At 46.5% G+C, this 26,751-nt stretch overlaps 1 protein-coding gene across 1 annotated transcript in view; it reads right to left on the reverse strand.

Moving 5' to 3' along the window:
* Nucleotides 1–16,542: 16,542 nt before the first annotated feature.
* Nucleotides 16,543–26,751, reverse strand: part of LCLAT1 (lysocardiolipin acyltransferase 1) — a 203,071-nt gene continuing 192,862 nt past the window's right edge. The window contains exon 6 of the mRNA XM_054022443.1: nt 16,543–20,761. Within this exon, the coding sequence (XP_053878418.1) occupies nt 20,259–20,761 (503 nt within the window). The 3' untranslated portion in view covers nt 16,543–20,258. The remainder of the gene's footprint in view (nt 20,762–26,751) is intronic.

Genomic DNA, 26,751 nt, shown 5'->3' on the forward strand with positions numbered 1-26,751 from the left:
CTGCATTTGAAATAGCCTCTACATTGGCTACCTCCATGATAGTTGTAATTAATTTTTGTTATTGTCACACATTTCACATACTGGGACTTTAATCTATCGCAGTATGCATTTCCACCAGGAATATCCATAGGAAATGAATGCAATTGTTGTCTCCTGTGTGGTTACAGTCTTTCAAAATGCTTATGGGGTACAATTATTGATGGAGACTGAAGCTTTGGTTTTCATTTCAGGGCAGCAGTCCTAGCAAGCAGATGTAGCCAAATGAGGCTGACATTTAAAGCAACTACTAAGATTACATTACCGAGATGATATTTAATATGAGTGGCCAAATCTTTCAAACCAAATCAATGTTCTTTTACTTAATAATACTCTCAGCACATCTTAATGAAGGCTCCTCCAGGACGAGGTCCTATTTTTCTGCAGTCATTTTGTTCTGTGACATCGCTGTCTGCATCAGACCAGGCATAATTTGATTTTCATCTGTTTCAATTGAATTTAGTGCGTTCACTTCTTTGATTTGTCAATTTCAATATGAATTAATCAAGGGATTCTTAGGGGGAAATATTTCTGTTACAGAGGGGAAGGGGAATTCATTTAAATGTTGTGTCACAGTTACTTTGCACTAACCTGCTCCCCTCCTTCTGTTCTGCAGGAATAGAACCTGGAACCTTCGGCATCAAGAACTCAGGTCTCTACCACTTGAGCTGAAGAGGAAAATGGTAGTAGGTAAGGTGACCATATTTCTCAAAATGAAAATGGGACACTATGGGGGGCTGGCCCGAGCCATTGGCCCAAGCTACCCCCGCCACATGGAACTGATCCAAGCTGTCCACCCACTGTGCGGGGCTGACCCGAGCTCTGCCATGTGGGGCTGGCCCGAGCCACCTGGTGTTACTGCTCACTCAAGTCCCTCCGCATGGGGCTGGGAACACCGCTCCACCCGAACATTCCTCAGCACCCCATTAGGGGGGCATGCCCCACTTCTTTTGCAGAACTGGGCACTTGTCCCGTTTTCTCTTAACAACTGATGATCAGTTGATGATCAGTTGGCAAGAGCAAATGGGACAAATGGCCAATTCTGCCAAAAAAAAAAAAAAAAAAGTCAGGACGTCTGGAATAGGGCTTAAAAAGGGGGCTGTCCTGGCCAAAACGGGATGTATGATCATCCTAGTAGTAGATTATGGATGTCCTCTCCTCCACACAGCAGCTGCTACTGCAAAAAGGCCACCTTCACCCAGAGTCTCCTGTTTTAATTAGAATGAGGTCTCTCCTCGTGGCTGCCTTCTCACTGAGTGAGAGGCAAAAGAGCAGAAGGGTTTGTATTTTTTAAGCCGTATGTCAGTCACACGAACGCCATGATCAATGCAGAGATGTAGTGTTAGCCTAGCGCCCTGCAATCTACAGGCCGTTCGTAAATTCAGGTCTGGCACCATCTGCAGCACGAGCAGCCCTATGGGCAAGTCTGGAGTCCCAGGAGAGACAGATGGGCAGAGCCAGATGGCTTTCTAGCATGCACAGCCCACCATTCTCAAGACAGCAGAGTATGACAGCAAAACACCTGCAGCCACAAGAGCCTGGGGGAGGAGGAGCAAAAGGCTCTGTCATTCCAGTGAGTGCAGAATTAGGGATGGCGGCACTCCTTTGGATAATACAAGAGCCATCCTGAAGCTTTACCCAATTAGTAAGCCAAATTCCAGCCTTTTCTGGAAGATGGAAAAAGGTCGGTTCATGAATTAGACCACTATAGACTCACAGTGAAGTGCCCACATACTGACTCGCCTCCAGCACTTTGAGTTTAGCCATTGGCACAGCTCCAGAATATTCTAGAATACAGCGTATGGGCCCAAGGCCCTGCACTCTCTTTATCCTAAATGGTAACATTTTGCTCCCCTATTGTAGCGTAGTGTGATATTCTTTCCTCAGGGCTTAGCCAAATCAGCTCAGCTACCCTTATTTTTATCACGGCGAGTGCCTTTTTTGTGTGTGTATCTAGGTTGAGGAGATCTGATGTTCCATCTGTCTTATATCCAAGTGACAAGTGAGTGATCTCTGAGTGACATTCAAGGAAGGGGGGGAAAAGGAATATAGCACAATATGCTGAAAATAGAAGAGCACTGATGAGTGAAGTGTCCATCCTACAGTGACCGGTGCTATATAAATGCCATAGATAAACAGATGGTTTGGATGAAATCAGAGGCCTCCCTGAACCTTCACCCTAGACTCAAAGAAAGTGTCCTTGAAGTGTAGGAAATTTGGGATAACGTTTGCCCCTCGTTGTTTTTTGATTGACATGCAGAGCTGGTGAGTCCTGATTCTGGCCACAGCCAGAAGCAAAAGCCCCCAAATGCCGTGGGGCACGCCCATATCCTCTCGAGCTGTATTTACAATATAATCCTGAGCAGGAAGTAGGAGAAAACTTACCAGGAAGCCTTTTGTCATAAAATGTAGAAGCCAATTTTGCAGCTGCAATGAACTGCAATGTTTGGTACTTAGTTCAGCCAAACTGAACCTCATACGTTCATTCACCACTACATGCAAAGGAGACAGGGTCATTTGGTCCAAAACAAACCTCCAGGGATGAATGCCTCTAAACACTCAGGATCTAAACGTTGTGGCTAGCCATTCTCTGCATACACCAGGGCTGAACCAACCCCCCAGATCCGAAGACAACTGACCGTGGGGCAAGCTTGGTTCTGGATCCAACCGTTCATCAGAACTCATTTCCCGCAGGCATCTCCTTGCACCAACACTGACGAAAGGAAGGGGACCGATGAGCGCGAAAGAACTCCTGCGTCAGTGCGTAGGCTGCAAAATTAAAAAGGGGGATTATTGAAATACGGCCTAGAAATAGAAAATAAGATTGCAAAGCTTATAATCTCTTTTCCCTGCAGAAACTTTATTAACTCAATTTTTTTTTTTTAAGTACAGTGCTAGGAGAAAACCTGCCTGTTGCCACAGGGCTCTGGTGAGAATGTATTCCCCTCCCCTCATCCCTTTACAGGGGAGAGGAACAGGCTGGTCATTCTTGTTGCTCAGGACGGACACCCCATAAGGGATGAGGCAGCCTCTTGGAATTCACATTCTATTGTAGAAGGGAACTGGGGCCAGCTGTGTGTTCATTGTGCAACCACGTCTCCCTCTGCCCTCGTGTATGTCACCTCCCTTTCGACGAGCCGTAGTTGTGTCTGTCGGAGACACAAAGCTGCAGGGGCCGCAGGAGAACGATAAAGGTGGCTCTTCTGTAGCCCAGGGGTTTAAAAATAAAAAGCAATTTCAGCAGCCTTTGCAGGAAAGGACGGTGCCTCGGTGCCTCGTGCTGACAAAGAGTGGAGGAAGGGCGGCGGGAGGGAGGGGAGAACAACTGAGTTATCTACAGAGAGAACCGAGAGGGAAGAGAAAAATGTGCCGTGAGAATGCTGCCAAGAACAACCCTTCCTCAGGATAAATCACCTTCCCCAAGAAACATGCAACCTACAGAACAGCTTCTGCGGCTGTTTTGGAGTCAAGCGTTTTCTTTCGTCGCTCTGGGACCAACCCTGCGCACATTGAAGTCAGTGGGAACGATCTCGTTGACCCCAGTGAAAAAGGCTCAGATCTCACAGGCCTGATCCCGTGAGATGCTGAGCAGCCTCGAGGCCTGTGCACATCCAGGGAAATGGAGGGGCACTTAAAGCCTCGCAGGATTGGGCCCGACATGTCAGTTGTAGTGCACAGAGGGAGTTGTGCAAAGCAGGGTCACGGCGGCACTGAGCACAGTCCAAGCCTGGCAGGCGCTAAGCACCCTCCGCAGTCCCGGAAATCACTGAAAATACAGGTTACCTTGCTCTGGTGCGGTGCTGACAGCAGCTCTAGTAACAGCAACGAGGGCCTGACCCGATATCCACGGAAGCGAATGGAAAGAGTCCCACTGACTTCAGCAGGTGCTGCTGACACCGTACAGTACAGATCGTGGGCAAACAATGGCAGAGCGACAGAGCTCTATAGGAGCCTAGGAAGGCCTTCTGAACATCCATCTGCAATACTCCACCTCTTCTCCATCCCCTTTCTTCTGCCTGCAAGGGGAGCTAGCAAGTAAGAGAGCTGAAGTAGGAGAGCAGGATGCTCCCACCACAGGGAGGGGGGAAGAGCCCTCAGGAGGAGTCAGACATGTCTGCATGCTTAGTACAGCTTGCTGAAATCGTCATACCTCACGAAGCAGCCAGGGATGGCATTGACTTCCACAGTGAAGAGGAAAGACGGTCTTGTGGCTAAGGTGTAGGGCCAATATTTAGGAGATTTATCTTAGCTACTTATATGGCCCCTGTCACATTAGGCTCTGAGCAACTCACACTCTTCATGCATCTATCCTCACAATGCCCCTGTGAGGTAGGGCAGTGCTATTATGCCCATTGTACAGACGGGGAACCGAGGTGCAGAGAGGCCAAGTGACCTGCCCAAGGTCACACGGAACATCTGTGTCAGAGCATGGCATTGACCCCAGGGCTCCCAATTCCAGGCTAGAGCCCAAAGCACTGGACCAGCCTCTCTCTGTGGTCAATCCCCAACTCTACCCACGGTCTCCCTCTGTGACTTTGGGCTGGTCACAATCTTGCTATTCTGATTTCTATCTGGGGCAGGGACAGTCTTACACTGTTTGAACAGCACCTCGCACAATGTGGCCCTTCTCTCTGGGCACTAATGAACAATAGTAATCACAGATGGGGGCGGTCCCCATTGATCATTTATGGGGGCTCCCTTCCACCCTGAAACTCATGAGGCAGGACTGATTTTCAAACACTTAAAAAAAAAAAAAAATCAAATTTTTTTTAAACTTCAAAAAGAATTTGCAGTTCCTGCTTGGCCAGAATTTGCGGTGAAGGTTTTGGAGTCTTTTTTTTGTATCCCCTAAATAGCAATGAACATTTGGGGTGTCTAATGCCAGTTGGGTCGTGACAGGTAACTAACCAAACGGTAGTACAATGTGCCTCGCCTTCATGCGTGTGTGTTTCAAGGGCCTCACTGCACATCTGCAATGAATGGCTTAGTGCTGCCATGTATCTCGCATAACCAAATCTGAACCATCTTTAATAAATACACTCATCAGCTTGTCCCCTGTGATGGGCAGGATGTTGAAATTAGTTAAGTGGCACTTGAGCTCAGATGGCTGAAGAAATTACTGACAGAAGAACAAGGATGTACAGTGTCTTACAGAGATTTAGAAGATTAGCAAAGACTCACAGATTCTGCTTTCTGTCACAGCTCGGAGGTCAGTGGGTTTGGCCAAGTATAATCAAAGGCAGAATTTGGCCCAGTATATGTTTCTGTGCAAGCATAATACTCGGCAGCTTGAAAGGTAACATTTCAGACACTAGAAACTGCCCATGTGTATGGGGACTGTTGTCCCCTTACTAAAACTCAGTGGTTGGTTGGCTAGCTCCCAGTACCAAAAGAAAGGGGAAGGGTCGACATTGGGACTGACATTCCCCAGGGACAATGTGCAGAGGCCAATGCTCCAGGTCAGCCTGATTGACAGGGCGGGCAGGCTAATCAGGGAGTCAGGGGGCCAAGGGGGGTCCCATCCTCCATGTGAGCTGGAATTGCCTGGGTCAGACTGAGTGGGGCTGAGCTAAGGAGAAAGCGGGGGCCGAGCTGAGCTGGGGAGCAGAGCTGTGCCACGTCCAGAGGGGCCAGAGAGCAGCCCAGGAAGCCGGTCAATGCTGGGAGCAGAGTCACAGAAGCAGCCCACAGAGCAGACCTGTGCTGGGAGCAGAGCTGCAGCAACCAGAGCCAGAGGGGCCAGAGACGCAGCCCAGGGAGCTGGAGGCAGAGCGGAGCTAAAACTGAGAGAGTCCTGGAGCTGGAGCTGGGGCTGGAGCAGTCCGGAGCTGGGTGTGGTGAGCAGCTGGGGAGAGTGAGGGGGACCCTGGGCAGTGGGCCCAGCGCAGGGAGACACTCCTAGCCAAGAGGCTTTGCAGGCCAGACTTGGAGAGGGTTCGTAACCGCGATGGGGTGGGGGCAACTCTAGGAAGAAGGGTCCTGCCACCTAGAGCCCGAGAGCGTGTGGCCACCCCCAGAGCAAGTGTCCGACCCGCAGCATCCCTGCAGCACAGCCAGGGCCTGGGCAGGAGGCCTGGGCCGTATGAGGAACAGACTGAACTTCCCTTACATTCCAGAGACGCTGGTTGTGATGTCCCCGTGCCACAGAGCAGGGTGATGTTTTTCTTTAACCTTTCCCATTTTTTCTTTATGTTTTTAAATTGATTGCTGTTTAATAAATTGTATTTGCTTTGAACTGTATGTAACGATCAGTGGGTCAGGGAAGCATCCAGTGCGGAGAGAGCACCCGGAGTGGAGACACTCTAGCCTCTGCCCTAAGTGACCACAACAAGGCTGGGGGTTGAGCCCCCCAGGAATCCTGGGCCCAGCCTTGTTGGGGTTACAAGGACTCTGCCAGACAGGAGAGTGGAAGGGGAGCCCTCGAGCTCAGGCAGGGCTCTGGGTAAAGGAAGTGGGTGGGAGCGAGGACTCAGATCCTTTCGCTAACTAAGCCAGGAAAGTTCCCCACAATAGCGAGACCATTCCCCTGCTTGCACATGCACAATATAAAACTGCAAAGGGGGGTGTGCTTTTTGGTCTATGTTTGTATAACACCTAGCACAATGGGATCCTGATCCATGACTGTGGCTCCTAGGAGCTACTGCAATACGTGTTCAACACCATCACCACAAAGTAAAGAGAGAGAATTGATTATTTGCTTCCAGCCATTCTGAAGGCCCCAAGAGTTCCTGCAGCCCCAACCATGAGTACCTTTCTGTGTGGGAAATAACTCGAACTCTCCAATATAATGGAGATGCCCCTGCAACTGCGAGCCACTGCCTGCAGTTTGGATTCAGTCTTGGTCCACAGATAGCACTCTGTCGTAAGGCCTGATTCAAAACCCACTGAAGTCTTTCCATTGACTTCAATACATTTTTAAGTGAGCCCTTATTAAACAAGGGATCATCTGAACCTTGGCCAGATAAAACCCAGTGTTCCTCGGGAGCCATACTGCTCCTATTCTGGTCAGCATTTAGAGCAGATGCTTCCCCTGGATTCGGTGGCTTTACTTTCTGCCAATCTGCTGGTCAAAACTTCGTTCTAGGCTCATCTACTTCCTTATACACACTCTGCGTCCCAGCTAGCGCCATACCTCCCATCTGGCAGTTCCCTGGATACTTTGTCTTCTCGCCCATATATTGTTTTTCACAGGTTAACAACATCCTACCTTGAGATGATCCTTGTTCATCTGTTACTGGGTTGCATCTGGTTACAGCACTCTCCTCACTCTTGATCCTTATAGTTTCTCAGGGGACAACAAATTCCTGTTCAGTTTTCTTGGCCAGGGAATATTATCATATCTCTGAGCCTGGCAGAAGCTGCATAGCTGGCTTACAGGCCTTAAGCTTCAAGGTAAACAGGCCTACTAGTCTTCATAATATGGTATCTTCTCAAATGCAACCTGATCAGACTTCTCGTTTCATGTGGCTCCTTCCAACTGGTCTGAGCAGCTGTCAAAATGACTGTAGATTATAGTATACAGTGTAGTTGTAGCCGTGTTGGTCCCAGGATGTTAGAGAGACAATATATGTGAGGTAATATAGTTTATTGGACCAACTTCTGTTGGTGAGCTTGTCTCGAAAGCTTGTCTCTCTCACTAACAGAAGCTGGGCCAATAAAAGATATTACCTCACCCACCTTGTCTCTGTAGGTCATACGGCATTCCCAATATGACAGGATGAGGAGGAGAGTAGACAGATGCATTACCTAGATCAAGTCATAGCAAGATGTAGGATGCTGTAAAAGGAAAAGTTTCCTGTCAACAAAGTTAGGAGAAAGGAACATAGATGGCGCTAATCAGTTTCCATGTTTGTTATGAAACAAAGGCTGTCGTATTTCCTAAATGAGATTAATCATACCCAGTGGTATCACAGCCTAAAGAGAAAGTCATGGCCCATTTCTATTTAGGGTCAGCAGCTTGTGTTCTGTAGAGGAAATACAACCTACAGGCTTTCCTCTGGGGATCTGCACTGAGATGTGAAGCGACAGGCACTGTGGCACTGATATAGTCACCATACCAGTATCTCCAGCAGACTTATTAGTACAATGCTTCAGGCATCTTACATGTTTCTTTGGTGCTGGCCACTGGTCAGAGGCAGGATACTGAACTAGATAAACCCACCAGTCTGATCAGGAATGAGACTTCCTATGTTCCTAAGAACTAGGCAAATCCCGCACTTTTCTTGCAAACGTGTGCCATCAGTTGATGTAGGTGTGAAACATTAAAGACTTCCATGGCCTTAGTAGATGGGCAACCTGACTGTTTTCAGGAAACAAGATGATACTAAATGGTTTTCTCTTACTATCTAGGGTGCCCCACCCCCAAGAATTGTACAATATAACAGCATCATGTCCCTGGTTCACTTAGTCACTGTCAAAAAGTACAGAGGTAAATACTCCCTCTGCATATAATTCAGCCCTGGAGAACCTGCAAAGAGCTGTGATTCTGTCTTCCCCCCAAAGGGAGAAGTTGATTAGAGGTGAAATGGAAACACAGTTATGACACCTTTCATCAAAGGCGCTTTTATGAGTATTTATTTGTATAATGGTAGTGTCTACAAGCCCTATCGCGCTGGGTGGGTACAAATAGCAAGGTACCGTCCTGCCTTAAAGGGCTTGCTAGGTAAGTAGACTAGACAGTTGGGGAACTGCTGCACAAAGAGACTAATCGACTTGCCCAGGGTCACACAAGAAGTGTGTGCAACAGCCAGAAATTGGACCCAGAGCTCCTGAGACCCAGCCCAGTGTCTGAACCTCTAGATTGTTTTTCCTCTTTAATGTCTATGAACATCGATCAAACTTCACAACATTCATGTAAGAGATGGGTTAGCCTCAATTTATAGATGGGCAAAATAAGGCCCAGAGAAGTTTAGAGTCTCATTTTTCAGAGATGCTGGGCACCTAAGTGACCTCGCCGTGGCTCCAAGTACCAGTACCCGAGATGGGACTAGAACCCAGAGTTGTCTTGACATCTAGTACCCTGCTCTACGCACTAGGAAGTGTCCTTCTGGAAGCTAAACCCCTGTTTAAATTCTCCACTCTGCTGATTCAACGTGAGAAATTAACATTTTCCCAATTGCTGGATATTTGACTTTCGATCTGCGTGTGTTATGCAATCTTGATAAATATAGATTCGCTTAATTAATATCCTGCCTAATAAGCACCTTCCATGCTCTGTGCGCCGTGCAGGGGAATATAAATGGGAAGTACCTATGCCAAGCGTATGAAGTGATGCCTTGCTGGCTTTTCGAATACCTTACACTTTCTATGACTTCCTGTCATATTTACCTAATTAATGACTCAGTAAATTCGGCATCTCTGGCAGTACTCCAGGTTCAGAGTTATCTTTGTGCTTTGTGCAGGAGCAGCAGAGCTCATGTTGGAACGGGACCATGAATTCTATAAGCTGATTGATTAAGCTGGGTGACTGACAGCAAGATGGAAAATGGAAACACTACAGTTCAAAGCAACAGAGGGTCCTGTGGCACCTTTAAGACTAACAGAAGTATTGGGAGCATGAGCTTTCGTGGGCAAGAACCTCACTTCTTCAGATGCAAGATCTGAAGAAGTGAGGTTCTTGCCCACGAAAGCTCATGCTCCCAATACTTCTGTTAGTCTTAAAGGTGCCACAGGACCCTCTGTTGCTTTTTACAGATTCAGACTAACACGGCTACCCCTCTGATACTTGACCACAGTTCAAGTGTCATACAGGGACACTGTTGAGTGTTTGTTTGTTTGTAGGGTTCCCCACACTCTTCCCTAAACTCCCCGGTGAAATGCTTTCTCCTGAGTTCGGGAATACAATTCCTCTACCTCCCTTTGTCTACTTCTACTAGGCCAAGATTGATTTCACTCCCTGTTTTTAAATGCAGCTGAAATGAAAAGTGACCTGCAATAACTTCCAGACACACAGGCAAGCTGGGCAGCTTGGACAAGCATAAGATACACAGCTAGGACCAGGAGGACACTGTAGTATCTGCCTCTAGAGCACTTTTCGTCTAAGGATCTCAGAATGCTTGACTAACATTAAGCCAGCAAGCCTCACAAATGCCCTGTGAAGTAGGGAAGTATCATTACCCCCCATTGAGCCAATGGTGACGCTGAGGTACCAGATTAGACAGTGAGCGACAGAGCCAGGAACCTAACACCTTATTAATGCCTCCTGCAAAGAAAACAATCTCTCAGCCACCTAGAGTGCAATAGTCTGGCCTATTCGGAAGACACTTGACATCTGGCTTGTCTATTTAGTCTATGGGGCACATTTGCTCTCTCTGTACCAGAGAGGTGGAAGGAAAGGGTGTGCCCCAAGTTCCAAGGCCCAGCCCTGCCCCTGTGTAGCGTTGCTGCCAGGCAGCTCTAAGTTACACCAGTGGAGGGTTGGTGGAGAGGAGCTCTGCCATCCCCCTTCTCTAGCCCCCGTGCTGAGAGAGGTGGTGCCAGAGGCGCAGGTCCTGGAAATAGCATAGATGATTCAGGGACTTCCCTTCCGCCAGGGGAATTCTCTCCGGGGCATTTGCAGCTGTGTTACGGCACAACAGTGCCACCTCAGTGGCTCAGAATCTAGCTGTACAAGCCCACTGGGAACTTCGGGTAATTACGCACAGGACTAGCCTGTGCGGAAGCTCGTGCTGCCACAGCATCACTGCTCTAGGACATGATCTAGCTAGGGTAAAGCTAGCTCAGGTATCCACAAGGTGCAGTCACACCCCGTGACTGCAGTGTAGACATTCCCTGAAAGGCAGCACCACAGTTGCTCCCTAATTTGACCCTTGGGCACTTGTTCAATACTGACTTAGAGGGAATATTGCCTCTTTTGAGGTGGGGGGGGGGGCATTGACACCACTTTCTGCAGCATCCGGGATGTTCACTTGGAGATCGCCATCCAAGCAGTGACCAAGCCTGCTTAGCTTGTAAGAAGTGCTGAACTCACCATGTGTAGGGCTAAGGCTGCAGAAATAGCACACTATCCCTTTGCTGATTCATTGTTCTTTATTACCCACATACAGTTATTGACTGACTCTGACGTCAGAACAGTCCTGAGGTCAGGTTTTCCCTTGCATCCTTATGAGATCACAGTTAGCTATGACACAGCTTTGCTGCAGAGGCCAATAAAGATTATGTAGTTCCCAGTGATTAATCCTCAATTCGGGGATGGACTCTCCTTTCCCTCTCTACCCTTCCCCCACTATTATTCTTCCCTAAAGACTGGGGGAGGAACTTAGTCTCTGAAATTGTACAAGGAGTTTAGCCACAACAACAACAAGGGAGAAGAAGAAAAGCAACACTTCGTAAGGGCCTGGCTCAGAGCTTCTCTCTCAGACCCGATGTACAACAGCTGTGCTCTGCCAAGTCACTGAGCGATGAACACCGCAGCTGAGGTTTCAAAGGGAAGTTAGGGACAGTTGGTCTTTCAATGACATGTCAGTGGGAGTAAGTGATTAATTCCCTTAGGTTCCTTTGGAAACGCCAGCCTACATTTCTATGGGGACAACACACAGCCCAGAGCAGCAAACCTTTTTTTAAGCTTGCTACATAAATGTACATGGATAATTAATGATGACCTGCCAAGGTGCTGCTTTTATCGGTCATCTACACTAGTAATTGTCAACACAGTATTGTAATCTGCCTTTCCAAATCAGGCACCCAGCTTGGACATTGTTTTTGTGGAGACCTAGCAAATGATGAAGCACTTTGCCTTTGTCTCCACTGAGCTGGGTAGTAAGGCCCCCTGCCTCCTCTCCTCTTGACATTTTCTTTCCAGATCTTGCTAATAATATTGCATCTTACAGATTTTTTTTTCCAAGTCAGATAGTAACAATGTAATGGGCTAAAGTTTATTATTCTCGCCCCCAATTTCCTGTGCAAATCATTGCATACAAGAGGCAGGAACATGTTTTTGCCTACCAAAAGAGGGGGAAAAGGAGCAAATAGAAAGGGACATTGCCTAGATTGTTAGGCGTAAAAAAAAGACAGTTACCTTTTCCGTAACTGGTGTTCTTCAATATGTGTTGCTCATGTCTATTCCACAGTAGGTGTGCATCACATGGTTCAGGACATTTTTCTGCAGGTCCTCTGCCCCAAACCCCATTCGTCCAGTGAGGAGCGCCACCTCTACACGCTGGATGTGAGATGGGCTCCGGCTTTCTACCTGGAGTGAACTAAGCCATTCAGAAAGTCCTTGCAACTGTTCATCGCCTCGGCCGAGCGCATGAAGGGTCAGCGATCTCCACTCAGCGGTTCTCCAACTGGATCACCTTGTGCATCTGTACCTGTTATGGCCTGGTGGGAATCCCTCCGCCACCAATTGTGAAGGTGCACTCGACTCGGGCGCAGGCCTCGTCGGCTGCCTTTTTGGCCCATGTCCTCATCCAGGACATTTGTAGGGCTGCTACATGGTCTTCAGTTCACATGTTCACCTTGCACTATGCGATCGTCTCCTAAACCAGGGAGGACGCAGGGTTCGGCAGGGCTGTGCTCCGTCCCGAGAATTTGGGAACTCGTACCCACCTCCAACAGATATTGCTTGGAATCACCTACTGTGGAATACACATGAGCAATCACTCAAAGAAGTTGTCAGAGTTGTCTGGCAAGAAGGAACTGAGGGTGGGGGGAGCACGCAGCGCCCCTTATACTGCACCATATAGGTTCCACTCCAGGGATTGCTGGGGTGCTCCTCTATGGGTACTGCTAGGGGAAAAACTTCTGGCACTGGTGCATGTGGCAAGCACGCACACCTACTGTGGAATTCACATGAGCAATCACTCGAAGAATTGAACTGCCAAGACAAACAATTTGAATCCTTACCAGGATCTTCACTGCATTTGAACATTTTAATGAATTCTCATGACACTTCTGGAATTGGTTTTGTCCCCATTTTAAGGATGGTGGAACTGAGGCAGAGCAATTAAGGCCTCAATTAAGCAAGGCAGATCAGCAGATGCTTAACTTTAAGCACATGTTAAAGTCCAGCCCTGTGCAGCAAAACATTAAAGCACATGCTTAAGTGTGCTGTTGAAGCAGGGTCCAAGTGACTTGTCCAAGGTCACACAGTTGATTGCAGAACTGGGATTAGAATTTGGGAGGTTTTTGGCCTCCAGGCGTGTTCCCAGTCTACTAGACCCCTCTGCCTCTCAAGAGGCCAATGAAATTTGGGGCTGAAAAAGCAGCAGCAAAACCGCAGACAAGATGAAGGCCAGACGCAGAATTAGAATCCTTTCGTCTTCCCCTGCAACTGATTACCTCATTCACCTCCTCCCCATACTTTGCTTTTTCAGTAGCTCTAACTATTAATCTGTTTATTTCATTGTGTTAATCATTTTTCTAACCAGCAGAGTATATTTTGCTCATCATCAAGCATTCCTCTTGCTGGCTGATCTGCAGGGAAAGTGACTTAAGGGGAGGGACCACTGCAGGCAAGTAAGGGCAACAAAATCATTCGGGGTGTTATTCCAGAGTCCAGTCACTGAGGAACATGGCAGGTAGCGTCACTCATGCTTTCTCCTTCTAACCCCACAATGCATCTCACTCCCTGCTCCATCCACCTTCTCCTCCTCCTCCCCCTGGATCCTTCTCCATGGAGACACAATGGAGCAAAGCAGCTTTTGTCTCCCTTTGATGGCTAGAGGATGGGGAGCAGGAGTCAGGGCAGTGGGGAGCTTTTGTCCTGCCAGGTCCTTCCCTCTAAAGGACCAGGGGGTTAGCTCTTCTTGCAGACCAGGGGAAGCTTTCTCTTGCCCTTTTCTCCTCCCCACTAACAGACAAGGTGAGATGGAAACTCAGGCCCACTGGTTCTGGCCGCCAGAAATGTTGCACTCAGCACTGGTCTCCACATGTTCTCACTTCCCTTCAGCCCAGGATCTGCTCCCACTAACCTGATACATACTTGGGCAGGGTTCGGGGCAGGAATGGAAGAAAATGCATTCACCGCCTGATGCTGTGTTGGTGAGCAATCCTTGTTGTAGGAGTGCCAGGCCTGCTTGCACCTGTCCCCAACTCCCATGCAGAGGTAGCACATCCTGGGGGCGTCAGATAGTCCCTCTCTCACTGGTTCTGGTGAGGATGCTTTTAGAATATTGCACACAGTTCTGGGAACCTCCGTGCCTGACAGAGAGAGAGACAGTGGAGGATACCGAGAAAAAAAGCAACATGTAGGGGCTGGAAAGATTGACTTATGACAAAATATATGTAAAAATTAAGGACCTGGTCCAACTCCTACTGAAGTCACTGGGAGTTTTGACAGAGATTTCAAGAACAGCAGCACTGAGCCCTCTATACGTACAGTTTGACTAAGCAGAAACATAACAGTCGACAGCTACTTGACCAAAGGTGAGAGAAGACTCTCTTGGCATAGTATAAAGAATTACAAAGTAGGGCCACGTATTACATTTTTTTTTAAAAAGGAAAATTTAGGCTAATTATTAGTAAAAGTTTCCTAATGGTGAAATCAATGAGGCTGTGGAATAGTCTCCCAAGGGAAGTTGTGGACCATGTAAAACAAGAATGCAAAGCACATGGGAATTAACTATAGGGAACAATTCTGAGCTAGCAGTGAGGCATGAAAAGAACAGGTAAGAGAGTGTCTGGCTCATGCCCTATTCCCTTGCAATAAGTCAAGGAAAAGGTTGGTTTCCTTTTTCATATTTAATGCTGTGGCAAAGTTTTTTGTTTAACTAAAAGAAATGTTACTGGAGCCCCATTGGCGATACTTAGAATACAGGACAGTTGTCAGTCTCAGTGGCTTGTTCGTCCTGACAATCTAGGCAATCTTTCCAACCGAGTTAGAGATGGATGTGGAGGCCCGCTGTCACCTTTGTAGGAGTTTAGCTGCCAGCTGGCTGCAGACTCTTGCACATACCTGTGGTTGGGCAACTAATAGGAACCAATTTTTTCCTCCCTCGTCGGGAAGCAACCAACTCCTGTGTGCAGAGACCAAAATCTAAAAATTCATCTGGGAAGCACGTCTGACCTAACAAGTTTCAGTCAGAGCTGACGGTCCTGGGATTGAAGGGCTCATCTACTACTGGGATAGCAGCAAGGAATTTTAACAACAAGAAGAGTTTGGGGCTGTGGAAAGCGGGACCCCCGGGCTACATCCGTTTTCTTGAATGTCATGTGAAGCAGATGACCTACAGCATCCAAGATGCTACTTGAAACTGAATCTAGGCTGAAAGGGAGGTAGCAATATCTTTTCAGAGGTGACAACCCAGTCAACGGTGTAGCAGCAATTGCTTTGTGTTATTTGAATGCTCTGAACCTGTCAAAAAGTCCCAAGTCATTCAATTTTATACCTGTTTTTAAAATAACTAGGAGGTCCCCGTTCTTTCCATTTTCAATCTGGTATATGGCTACTTGAGGGGGCAGGACACTTCTAGTGTGGAATTGCCAGTCATGGCTGCGGCTAAGGATGAGTTTTGCTCTTGACACAGAGATTCAACCCCTTTGTTTCATACAAAGAACACAGTGTATCCTCCTCAAGCACTTACTCTTTGAGTACTGAATTAGTTTTCTGAGACTTTACAGGTAAATTAATTACGAGTTAAAATGAATTAAAAATGGATTTTTAATAATTTTAGAACCTTTTGTCAGACTTATTTTTTGTCCCTGATCCTACTGGTAACAAGAAGACAGACCTTTTTAACATCCCACAGTGAAAACATTTTGAAGTCTCATGCATAGGATACATCTGAAACGAGATCTGTATGCCGATACCCAGCACGTTCTTCCAGGCCACAGCTGTTTCCTAGCAGTGTTGGTGTCTCAGTCCTGGGAACAAAACTCAAAAATTGGATCTGTGATTGTGGGATGCTGTGTATTCTTTTGTGTTGGGTTTCCACAAACAAGTTAAAAGGAAGACCTTAGGTGAGATCGTGTCTCTTCGGAATAGGGGCTGCAACCTGGCACACTCCAGATACATGTGCACCAGGGTCTCCCTCACGCCGCAGAAGGTATATAATGAAATATCGCAGGGGTCGGCAACGTTCGGCACACGGCTCGCCAGGGTAAGCACCCTAGCGGGCTAGTCCAGTTTATTTACCTGCTGACGCGGCAGGTTCAGTCAATCGCGGCCCCCACTCGCCGCGGTTCACCGTCCCGGGCCAATGGGGGCAGCGGGAAGCGGCACGGGCCGAGGGATGTGCTGGCCGCGGTTTCCCGCCGCCCCCATTGGCCCGGGATGGCGAACCGCGGCGAGTGGGGGCCGCGATCGGCCAAACCTGCCGTGTCAGCAGGTAAATAAATTGGCCCGGCCCGCTAGGGTGCTTACCCTGGTGAGCCATGTGCCGAACGTTGCCGACCCCTGAAATATTTCAACAGCCATACCCTATTGACTGAAGCCCTTAATAGCAATCACTCTCCTTTAATAAAAGGCTGCAGGACTGGAGAGAAGGTTTGTCCCTTAGAGATGTATGTGGAATACTTTCACCTGATAGAACTGATATTACACCTCAGAAAACAATTAAATGAAACATGTAAATGTGCTAAGTCTTTATTGTTGCTGTACAGAAAGTAACAGATACATGGCTAAAACATTCTAACGTATCGGTGGACTTTGAAAACTAAGGCTATTCTGTAGATTTGTTGTATCCCAGTGTTTGTTTTCATACAACGCACTTATAAAACGAAGCTATAAAAACACAGATTCCTTTTTGGAAACATCTGAGATTGGTGTAGTGCACAGAATTACAGACTACATTTAGTATGATCAACACAACACCTTGCAGACCCACGTATGGTTCCTGTGTTACTAACGTTCAACGCAAAAAAGATCAGTCTCAGTCCGATGAACGAGCTGGGTGAAAAACAAGACTGAGCAGTTCAACCTTCTGTCTGAGCAAAGAGAAACAGATCCACAATTCTGATAAGGAAACATTTGAATAAGGAAAATGAACAGCACCCTTAAAGGCAAGTTAAGCACATCATTTATCTCAAGAAATGTGTGATCTAACGGACATGTTAACCCAGTAGAGTGACTATAAAACGCACCAGGGCATAGCTATTGGGAGGAAAGAGAACAGTAGCTCTGAGAAATTGTGCTAATGAAGTGAGAGGTCTCTTGCTGCCAATATGCTTCCCTTGAAAGATCAGTATGTTTGATTCCCAGAGCACCAGAGCCTTCCAATCCAGCAGTAATGAAAACATTTCAAAGGAAAGAGATGTTAAAAAGAGAGCGATCTAGCACTTTGTGTGTGTGGAGTTTCAACTAAACAAACAAGGCGGAATAAAAAAATGTCTCTTGGAAGATGGCCAGGTAAAAATGAATTTTCAATAAGAAGGGGAAAATGAACATTTTCCCAAAGAGTTTTCCCCATTTTCTGATTACATCTATTGAGCAAGGTGTCTCCTGCCTCCCACCAACTTTCTCCTTTTTTATTACCTGGGCTCCAAACAATTTTTCCTTCTTACGTCTCTAATTGATCTAGAAATAGATGTGGCTTTTTGGTTAATCTCCACCTTTGTACATCAGTCTCAGAAGTGAGGTCAACTCTGCTTGTGAGAAGTGGGGTTTTTACTTAACTTGTGCAACTCTGTGTTGTTGGGTCAGGCAATCCTAACATGTAGTATTTACCAGGCCACTAAACTTGTGACTCTTCATTAAAAAAAAAAAAAAAAAAGACACAATGGTGAATACATGAAAGAGAGAGTAATTCAAGTTACAATTTGGAGGTTGGTTCCCACAGTAAGGGGATATTTCAAATTTGGCCTCAATGGGATGTATAGTCCCTTTAAAGGCCACTGTTCAAAATTCTAACTCTGTAACAAAATAGACTTAAAAAATGTAGTAGAGATGTGCGCGAACAAGACTCCAGTTTAGGTTTCGGATTCACTTTATGACATCCCAAATGTCATGTAAGGGCAGAAAGGAATGCAGCTGGTCTGTGTGTTAGTGATGTGAAGTCTGCGCTCTGCAATCCTCACTTGGGATCTACGTTACTGCTCTAGGAGCAGGCAATCATTGTTATTACAGGCGTGAATGAAGAGCCCAAGTCTTGGACAGGTAAAAAGCCTTTAAATTAGACAAAAAAGACTTTTTTTTTTTTTTTTTTTTCCATTGCAGGATGTGAGATAGCTGGAAGTGGAGGGAGTTGAACCAAAATTGAGTGTTATCTTAAAGAAAACGATGGGATGTAAATGTAAACAGCAACCATATTTTTGCTAGAGTGGAACTGCATTCAAAACATCCCTCTCCCCCCTCCCCCCCCCCAGGGCAGAAAGACTGTCCTTTGCTGCTGCATTCATGACAGCGCAATGCCAGCCATCAAGCTATTTATTCATGCATTTCTAAATATAACAAGAGGAAGTTTGTTACGAGACTTAAGCCTCAATTAGAAGCCATTTTTAGAAAAGAAAAAAGATTTTAAAAAAATGCATGGAGTAAAACAGATGGTTTCAAGTACTTGTGCATAATAACTAATTAGTCGCTATGAGCAGGGATTAAAAACAGCTGTCACCTTGGAAGGGACAGTTAAATATAGGTAGGCAATTTCATCCAACAGTGGCCCTAGATTCTAACGCACTGAAGAACATGCCTAGTATTGAGGTTTAAAAGAAAAAGGATTGGTCTGCAATGATGAACCAATATTTGAGTGGTTCAGTTTTGTACATGACAAACTCTTCATTGCAGATGTCTAAATTTCAAAGTAATAACTCCACATAGTGAGCCAGATTACCTTGATATAGCACAAGCATTTTCAGACATCTTTTGTGCAACAAGTAGAAAGTGTTTAGTAGGTAAGGGGTATTCTGTCGCACTGGAATATACAAAGCAATGCACTGTTTTGAGGTTGACCGCCAAAGCCAAGTGGAGGAACTGAAGTGCTGGAATTGTTTATTCCATATACTTCGCTACCATGAATGTTGTTCCTATTATGTGACAAGGAACCAGCCTCATCAGAAAAATCCAGCATCCGCTACCTTGTAAGGGTTTCAAAGGCCTAAAACCTTTGATTTCTCTAACTTTCCACCAATGCCGCATAAAAGGAGAGGACCTTGGATAAATTTTCTATGGGAGAGTCTAACCAGTGAAAGATTGTGCAGAGGAGTGGCCTGAGTAGAAGAGGAATGATGTGAGTGGGTAGTCAAGAAGGATACTGTGTTTGGGAAGAGAAATAGAGTAGCTTTATTGTCCTGTGCTGTGATAGGCTGAGACACTTCTCTTGTCATATAACTATAGATAACGAACTGTGACCCTGGCTGAATTTTAGAGGATTGCACTGATGTGCATACAGAAAAAAGCAGTCTTCCTACTGTAAACATTAAAGATTAAAACGATTAGGGAAACATTTTAAAAGCCAGAGTAGCAGCTTCAAATAAAAGACCTCTCACCTTCTCCAAAAATATGTATTGTTTCCAGACAGGTTTCTTCTATAGGGAGAAACTGTTAACATCTGCCAGCTGTTTAGCAAATACAACATGCCCCCAGCTGGTTTTGCTTCAGCAGAAGGAACAGCTCTAAGTACTACAGTATGTGCAAGTCTCCCACAGGTAAGGGCTATTACACAGGTGACAGCCGTACAGAACATTGAGGGAGCAAAACCTAGAAATGTAGGTCTTGCAAAAAATCAATGTAGAGTCAGTGGGGCAGAGTGGATGGCCCTACCTGCACCACAACATGAGATGCCCAAGTTAAAATCCCCATCTAGTTTCTCACTTCTTCAGCTAGGTTGGGTAGTAGTATGCTCAGTCATGTTTGGGGAAGTGTGGGGGAACAGGGTTTAAAATAATGTGAACATGTTAGGACTGCACGTGTGCACACGCGTTAGTCGTTAAATGAGCAAGTCTGTGCTTAGTTTAGGCCAACGTGATTGTACGGGAATCACAGATCTGTCTCCCTTAGCTGACCAGTTTGGATCTGCAGTTTTAAAAAGTTCAGTGTACCTCACATTTATTAACATCCTAATGATTGTTAAATAATCCAGCAAGTTGTTTCATAGCTACAGTACGCTGCAGTTGCTAGCTGCTTGCAAGAGCAATATAGAAATTACATTCAAAGATAAAAACTATCATTTTCACACATAGCAGTAACTAGAATGTCTTTTTCACAGAATAAGTGCAAAATGTCTTTAACAAATAATGGCGATAGTAAAAAAAAAAAAATTCTCATGCAAAAACGCTTCCCTGTTTACAAAGTCTGTGGTAAGTCTCAAAAACATCCTTTACCTCCCTCTCCCATAACAGCACTAGACTTGTTATTCTGTTTTCCTGCTATATCCATTCTGTCGTTTATTAAAATATCGGTGACGTGCAAGTTCAATTATTTCCAGCCCACCAAATATTTTTTGTTGCACAACAAAAATGACAACCGCAGTCACACAATACCATCGCACAAAGCTGTACAAGTACAGCAACACAAACATAGCTAGTGTGAACAACGTCCAGTACAGAAGCGAGATGCATTTAACCACTAGGACCCTGAGCTCAGATTTACAAGGTGGAATTATGCTTCGCCCTGTTACATCAAAGTACTTTTCACCTTCATAGAACAACTGGAGTCTCTCTTCTTTCTCTTCCCAACGCTTCTGGCACCAGAGCTGCAGCTCTTCCCTGGAAGTTGGCAGAGTCTGTACTGGATACCTATGGACATGAAAATGTATCTCCTTTGGGAAGTTTCCATTCAGAAGGTGCTTCTCTGTTTGTGGAATGTTTTGAGGGTATGCCACAGTTATATCATGGATAGCATCAAGGTTATTACCTACAAGAAACATTTTTGAGAACAAGATAAATATAGACACTGCAATGGACAGTTTCTCTGACAATTACCACTGATTAGAGCTTCAGAGTACAACTGAAAACTCAAAATCATGCTGGAATTCTCAAATATTCATTAGCAAGTACAGAGTATTCTACTTATATAAATATAATATTTTAAGAGTATTTCCTAATCACCGTTCTATTTTTTCTGTCTCTGGGTTACAGCAAAAACCTGTACGGACAAAATAACATTCACTAGAAGCAATATTAATCCAGGATTCTAAAACAGAATAGGTAAAAGGATAAAGTCTTATTTCAATGAGAGATTAGGATACACATGCCTGATCTTTTTCATGTCAAAATAGGGTTCAATTCACTGTTTTTTTCTGTGGTCACATACTTTTGAAGAACATTCATCACTACATTGTAAACTGAAATTATCTTTGACCTAACAACTGTAACACATTGTACAATAACTATAATGATTGCAAAAGAATCCAGTTTAAAGTTTGACTCAGAGCAATTTATTGCTGGTTTTGGGGGGAGGGGAGCACATACAAATATACAGCAGAAAAATGATCAGAAGTTCATTAAATCAGGAGTCCCTTTACTGCATTTAGAGGATGGGGGACAGCTTTGCAGGTGCTGTACTGCAATTAACACAGCCCCTTTACACGTAAATAGTCAGTGCTCTGAGTGCCAGCTAGAAATGGCCTTTGCTAGGGACTGAGGACTCTTCATGGCATTCCAGATCTTGAGAACCCAACACAGGGCTGGCCTTACCATGAGGCGAACTGAGGTGGCCGCCTCAGGTGCCAGACAATGGGGAGGGGGGAGGGCGCTGTTAGGAGCCAGAATATATAAAATTGTGTCTGCTGCTGGTGCATATGTATTCTCTCTGCTCTAGATGCACAGAGATGGTGGAGTTAGGGTGACCAGACGTCCCGATTTTATCGGGACAGTCCCGCGTCCCGACCTTACATCGGTCGGGACACACTTTGTCCCAATATCGGGGGACCGCGGCAACCTGGCACTGCCGGCACCGCTCACCTCTTCTTCCAGGCCCTGGGGCAGCGCAGCTGAGTTCCCACCGGCCGGCAGGCGCCTGCAGAGTGCTGCAGTCCCACTCCCCAGGCACGTACAGAGGCAGGGGTGGGGCTTGTAGGCGCCGGCAGTGTGGGCAGTGAGCCCCCCCCCGCCCTCCCCCCCTCAACCTGACCCGCGCGTGAGCTACGCGGACAGGAGCCAGAGGGATGCTCCCTCCTCCCGCCACCGCCACCAGCCCTGCGAACATGGCTGCAACACGGCCGCGCTTCTCCCTCCTGCTCCTCGCCTAGTCGCCCTGCTCTGCCCTGCTCCTGCCTGCGCAGGGGCCCCTCTGCTTGGCCACCAAGCACCTGGACCGGCACTTCGCTGAGCGCAAGCGCTGCACTGACCCAGAGTGCAGCAGTAAATGGGTGCTGGGCACTGGGGTCCCCAGAGGGGACCTGCCTGCTGGATGCTGAGGCTAGCACTGCGGGGGATGAGGGGGGACTGTGCCAGGCAGGCTCTGGGAGGGAGGGCGGGGGGGGGGGGGTCCAATGCCGCTCTGGGTAGCCTGTGCGGGGCAGGGTGATGATGCTGCAGCAGCAGCCCACAGAAAGCGAGGGATGGGAGACCCATGGGGAGGCCGGGGTGGAGGCAGTGCTCTCGGGGCCATGGGGCCGCACCTGTGGGCACAGCGCACGTGGGCCGTGATCCGGCTGCGAACTAGACGCTTCTTCGGCTCTTTAAACGGCCAGTAGCCTGTCGTCCCGTCGGGTGGGTTCTCCCATGCGTGCCGGCGTGTGTTTGGCCATCGGCTCCCCACCCCCATCTGCAGCGTTGGTACGTTCCGAGCGGAGCGGGAGGGGACGAGTGGCAGTTGGCCGAGAGTGGGCGGAGGGAGGGGGCTGAGGGACGCGGCCTGAGCGCACCCTATGGCGCAGGGCGGTGGCGGCGGGGTCCAGGCGCACGCAGGGGAGGGGCCGCCCGGGGCCCCACCGCCGAGTGCGGTCAGTGTGCGCGAGGCAGTGGACGGGGCGGCTTGTTCCTTTTTTTTGCTCCGGCTTTTTTTTTTTTTTGGTGTGGCTCCGCCCCCCCGGTGTCCCGATATTTCACTTCTGTTATCTGGTCACCCTAAGTGGAGTGCTGTGCTGGAGGAAGGAGGGCACAAGAGACATAACAAGTAGGCAGGAGAAAAGGTGAGAGGGAATAACAGAAAGAAGGAGCTGCAGGGAGAGAGAGGAGGAGGAGCCTCTTATGTACCTCTCTAGCACCCCCAGAAGCCTGGAATGATTAACACCAGCTTCTCAAGGAGCTTCCTGTTTCCTGTTGCTTCTCTGAACCCACTTGAGGAGAACAGGCAGTCAACTGAAGTAGTAGGAGACAGTTAGGTCCTTAAGATGCTGATATCTTCCCTCACTCAGGCCCTGCTACCAGCCTGTTTATTTGTCCCCTTCAATGGAGTGTGGAGAGCCACTATAGCTGGCACAGAACAGCAGTCATGAGTGAAAGAAGAAAACACCCCTCTGGGGCAGCAGTCAGAAAAATAAAGAAAGGAAGGAAGCTTTTCTATCTATGCAGGAAGGAGCTCTCCTGAGATACATAGACACAAATGTTCACGGTGAGCCTTCCAGCCCCAGTGAGGATGTGAGTGGTGAGGAGATGCCTGATCTTCCAGTTAGTCAGAGTGCAGGTGACATAGCAGCTACTTCAGCATCCATATCTCCATCTCAAATGGATGTAACCAGGCACATTCCTGAAGAAAAGTGCAGATCAGAGAAGAGTGTGGTGGAGGTGCAAGAAACAGCTGCTGCTGAGTTTAGTTCCTGAAGTCTAGATGATCCAGGACTGTGGACCCACTTGAGCAATGCCTTGTACTGCATTGGCCACAGCACGTGAAAAACTTCATGTTCCCCAAAGACAATGAAAACAGAAGTTTCCATCCAACACATTACTGGCGGGAAATCCTCAATGGTGACTAAGTGGAGAGGCCATGGCTTATGTACTCAAAAACCCAGAATGCTACATACTGTTTTTGTTGCAAACTCTTCCAGTCTAATGTTCCAGCCACATTGGGTTCTACAGGAACAAAGGACTGGAAAAATCTGGCTAGAAATCTGGCATGCCATGAGAAGGCAGCAAATCACCTGAGAGCATTCCATAGGTGGAAAGAGCTTGAGATGAGACTAAGGTTAAAGGCCACCACATATGATCAGCATCAAGAGAAGAATTAGAGTCTCTTTACTGGCAAAATGTTCTGAAAGAGGCTCATTGCCATTGTGAAAATGCTTGTTTCCCAAAAGCTAGCACTGTGTGGCACTTCAGATCAGCTGAATGTGCCAAACAATAGAAACTTCCTTAAAATTGTGGAGCTGATGACTGAGTTTGATGCTGTACTCCAGGAGCATCTAAGAAGAGTCAGCACCCAAGAAATGTACACACACCACTACCTTGGAACAACAATTCAAAACGAGTTCATACAGTTACTGGCAACAAAGTCAAACAGAAAATTGTGGCAGATCTGGAGACAGCAAGATATTACTCTGTTATTTTGGACTGCACGCCTGACATCAGCCGTATGGAACAAATGACTTTAATGGTGCGTTTTGTAACAACAACAGAACCTAGTGAAAATGTCTCTGCAATGGTGACTGTCAGAGAGCATTTTCTAGAATTTTATTGACATTGATGATACTACAGGAGCTGGTATGACAAACGTGCTTCTTAAAAAGCTGGAAGATATGGGAATTGCGATAGCTGACATGAGAGGTCAGGGCTACAATAGTGCCAATGTGAGAGAGAAAAACGGAGGAGTGCAGACACAGATCCGAGAATTAAACCCTCAAGCTTTTTTGTCCCATGCAGTTCTCATTCATTGAACTTGGTGGTCAGTGATGCTGCTGAATTTTTTAATGTAATTCAAAGCATGTATGTATTTTTTTCTGCATCAACTCATCGATGACAAATTTTGAAGCAACATCTGGGAACACCCTCTCTGACACTGAAACCACTGAGTGCCACATGATGGGAAAGTCGAGTGGAGGCAATAAAGCGTATCAAACACCAAATTGGGAAGATAGATGATGCCATAGTTGCCATTATGGAGGATAATGCTATGACAGGAACTGTTCATGGGAGAACAGTGGCAGAGGGAAATGGAATCACCAGAAACATACATAACTTCAAATTTCTGTGTGGCTTAGTGTTGTGGCATGACATACTGTTTGAAATAAAATGTTGTAAGCAAGAGACTCCAAGATGTTGACCTTGATATATCTGGAGCAATGGAACAACTGGACAAAGCAAAGTCATACCTACAGTCTTACCGGTCAGACGGGGGATTTCAAAATGTTCTGAAGAGTGCACAGAAGTTGGCAGAGGAACTTCACACTGAAGCTATTTTCCCACCCATTCAAGAATACAAGAGTCACCAAAGACAACATTTTGATTACAAGGCACGGGATAATCCCATAAGGGACCCGAAACAACAATTCAAAAGTTGAATTCTTTAACCAAGTGCTAGATTGTGCAATACAGTCAATCGAAGAACATTTAATGCAGCTCAAGGAAAACAACAGTATATTTCGGATGTTGTATGATATTCCAAAACTCCTCATTATACTTGAAGAAGACCTACACCAGCAATGCAGGGCACTAGAGACAGTGTTGACACATGATGACATGCGCCCTTTCAAGATACATTTCAGCAGGATCAACTCCAAAGGCTGTTCTGGAATATATGTGCACAAATAAGATAACCACCCTCTTTCCAAATGCTTTTGTTGCTCTGCGCATACTTCTAACACCTCCTGTAATAGTTGCCATTGGAGAACGCAGCTTCTCCAAGCTGAAGTTAAAAAAAAATACATCTATGCTCCACAATGACACAGGAGAGGCTGGTCGGCCTTGCAACCGTCTCAATAGAGCATGAGCTGGCCCAGACTGTGGACCTTCAGGAAGCAGTTCAAATCTTTGCAAACAAGACGACATGGAAAGCACCACTTTGATTATTCAAATAGATAAAAATGCCAGTGTTTACTATGCAGACAAGAAAAGTTACATTTGCTGTTCAGGCGTTTGAAAGTTAAGTGTTACTTAAAATTTTTGAACAAGGTATATTAAGTTGTTAGTTCTCCTTTATTGGGGTAGGTAACAGAGCAGTATCACGAGAGGAGTAGAACAGGAAGAAGGCCGAATTGAGACCTTTCAAAGTTTTGGCCCAAGCGAGGGGACATGGGGGCGTCATTTGAGCTCCCCGCCTCAGGTGCCAAAATGTTGTGGGCCAGCCCTGACCCAACAACAAAGTACAAACCTGGGAGATAAACAAAGCTTTGGTTACACTGGGTATAGCTAAATATTTGAATGCACTTTTAAAAGCAATTGTGGATTAGCAATTAAAGGGGGACATTGACAAAAGGACCCAGCCCTTTGATTACTATGTCTAATCAAATCAATCCGCTTGCTTGGACAAATGTGATTAAGATGACTTTTACTGCTGTACCTGTGCATTAATACTAATTTTTAGAACAATGCACTATTCCATATATCCTCTCACCCTGCTGCTTCATACCAGACAACATTCTTTTTAGATTTGATAAAGCAAACTTGGCTAGTCTAGAACTGATCTAAAAATAGGTGCCCAGTGCACTCGACGTGACATTAAAGTTAAGTTCTGCCAGCACTGTAATTTATCAGGTGTTGCTGCTTTTATTTTGTTGGTTGTTTCAGAGCAGAATAGGTTGAGTTAGAAACTAAAAAGACGAAGGGTCGTTCATGGGTGCAATAACTATGACCAGATCTGTATCAGAGGAAAGGCCTTAAGGCAAGAGTGCTTGAACACCACTGCTCAATGTGACTCCAACTTAGGAATGGACCCAGCAAAACCCTTAACAGTCGAATACTATAACAGTTGAGAAGTGGTGTGCCAAGTCTTCATTTATTTACTGTAATTTAAGGTTTCACGTGCCA

This window comes from Malaclemys terrapin, chromosome 3, assembly GCF_027887155.1.
Source record: "Malaclemys terrapin pileata isolate rMalTer1 chromosome 3, rMalTer1.hap1, whole genome shotgun sequence".
In the NCBI taxonomy this organism is placed as follows: domain Eukaryota; kingdom Metazoa; phylum Chordata; order Testudines; family Emydidae; genus Malaclemys; species Malaclemys terrapin.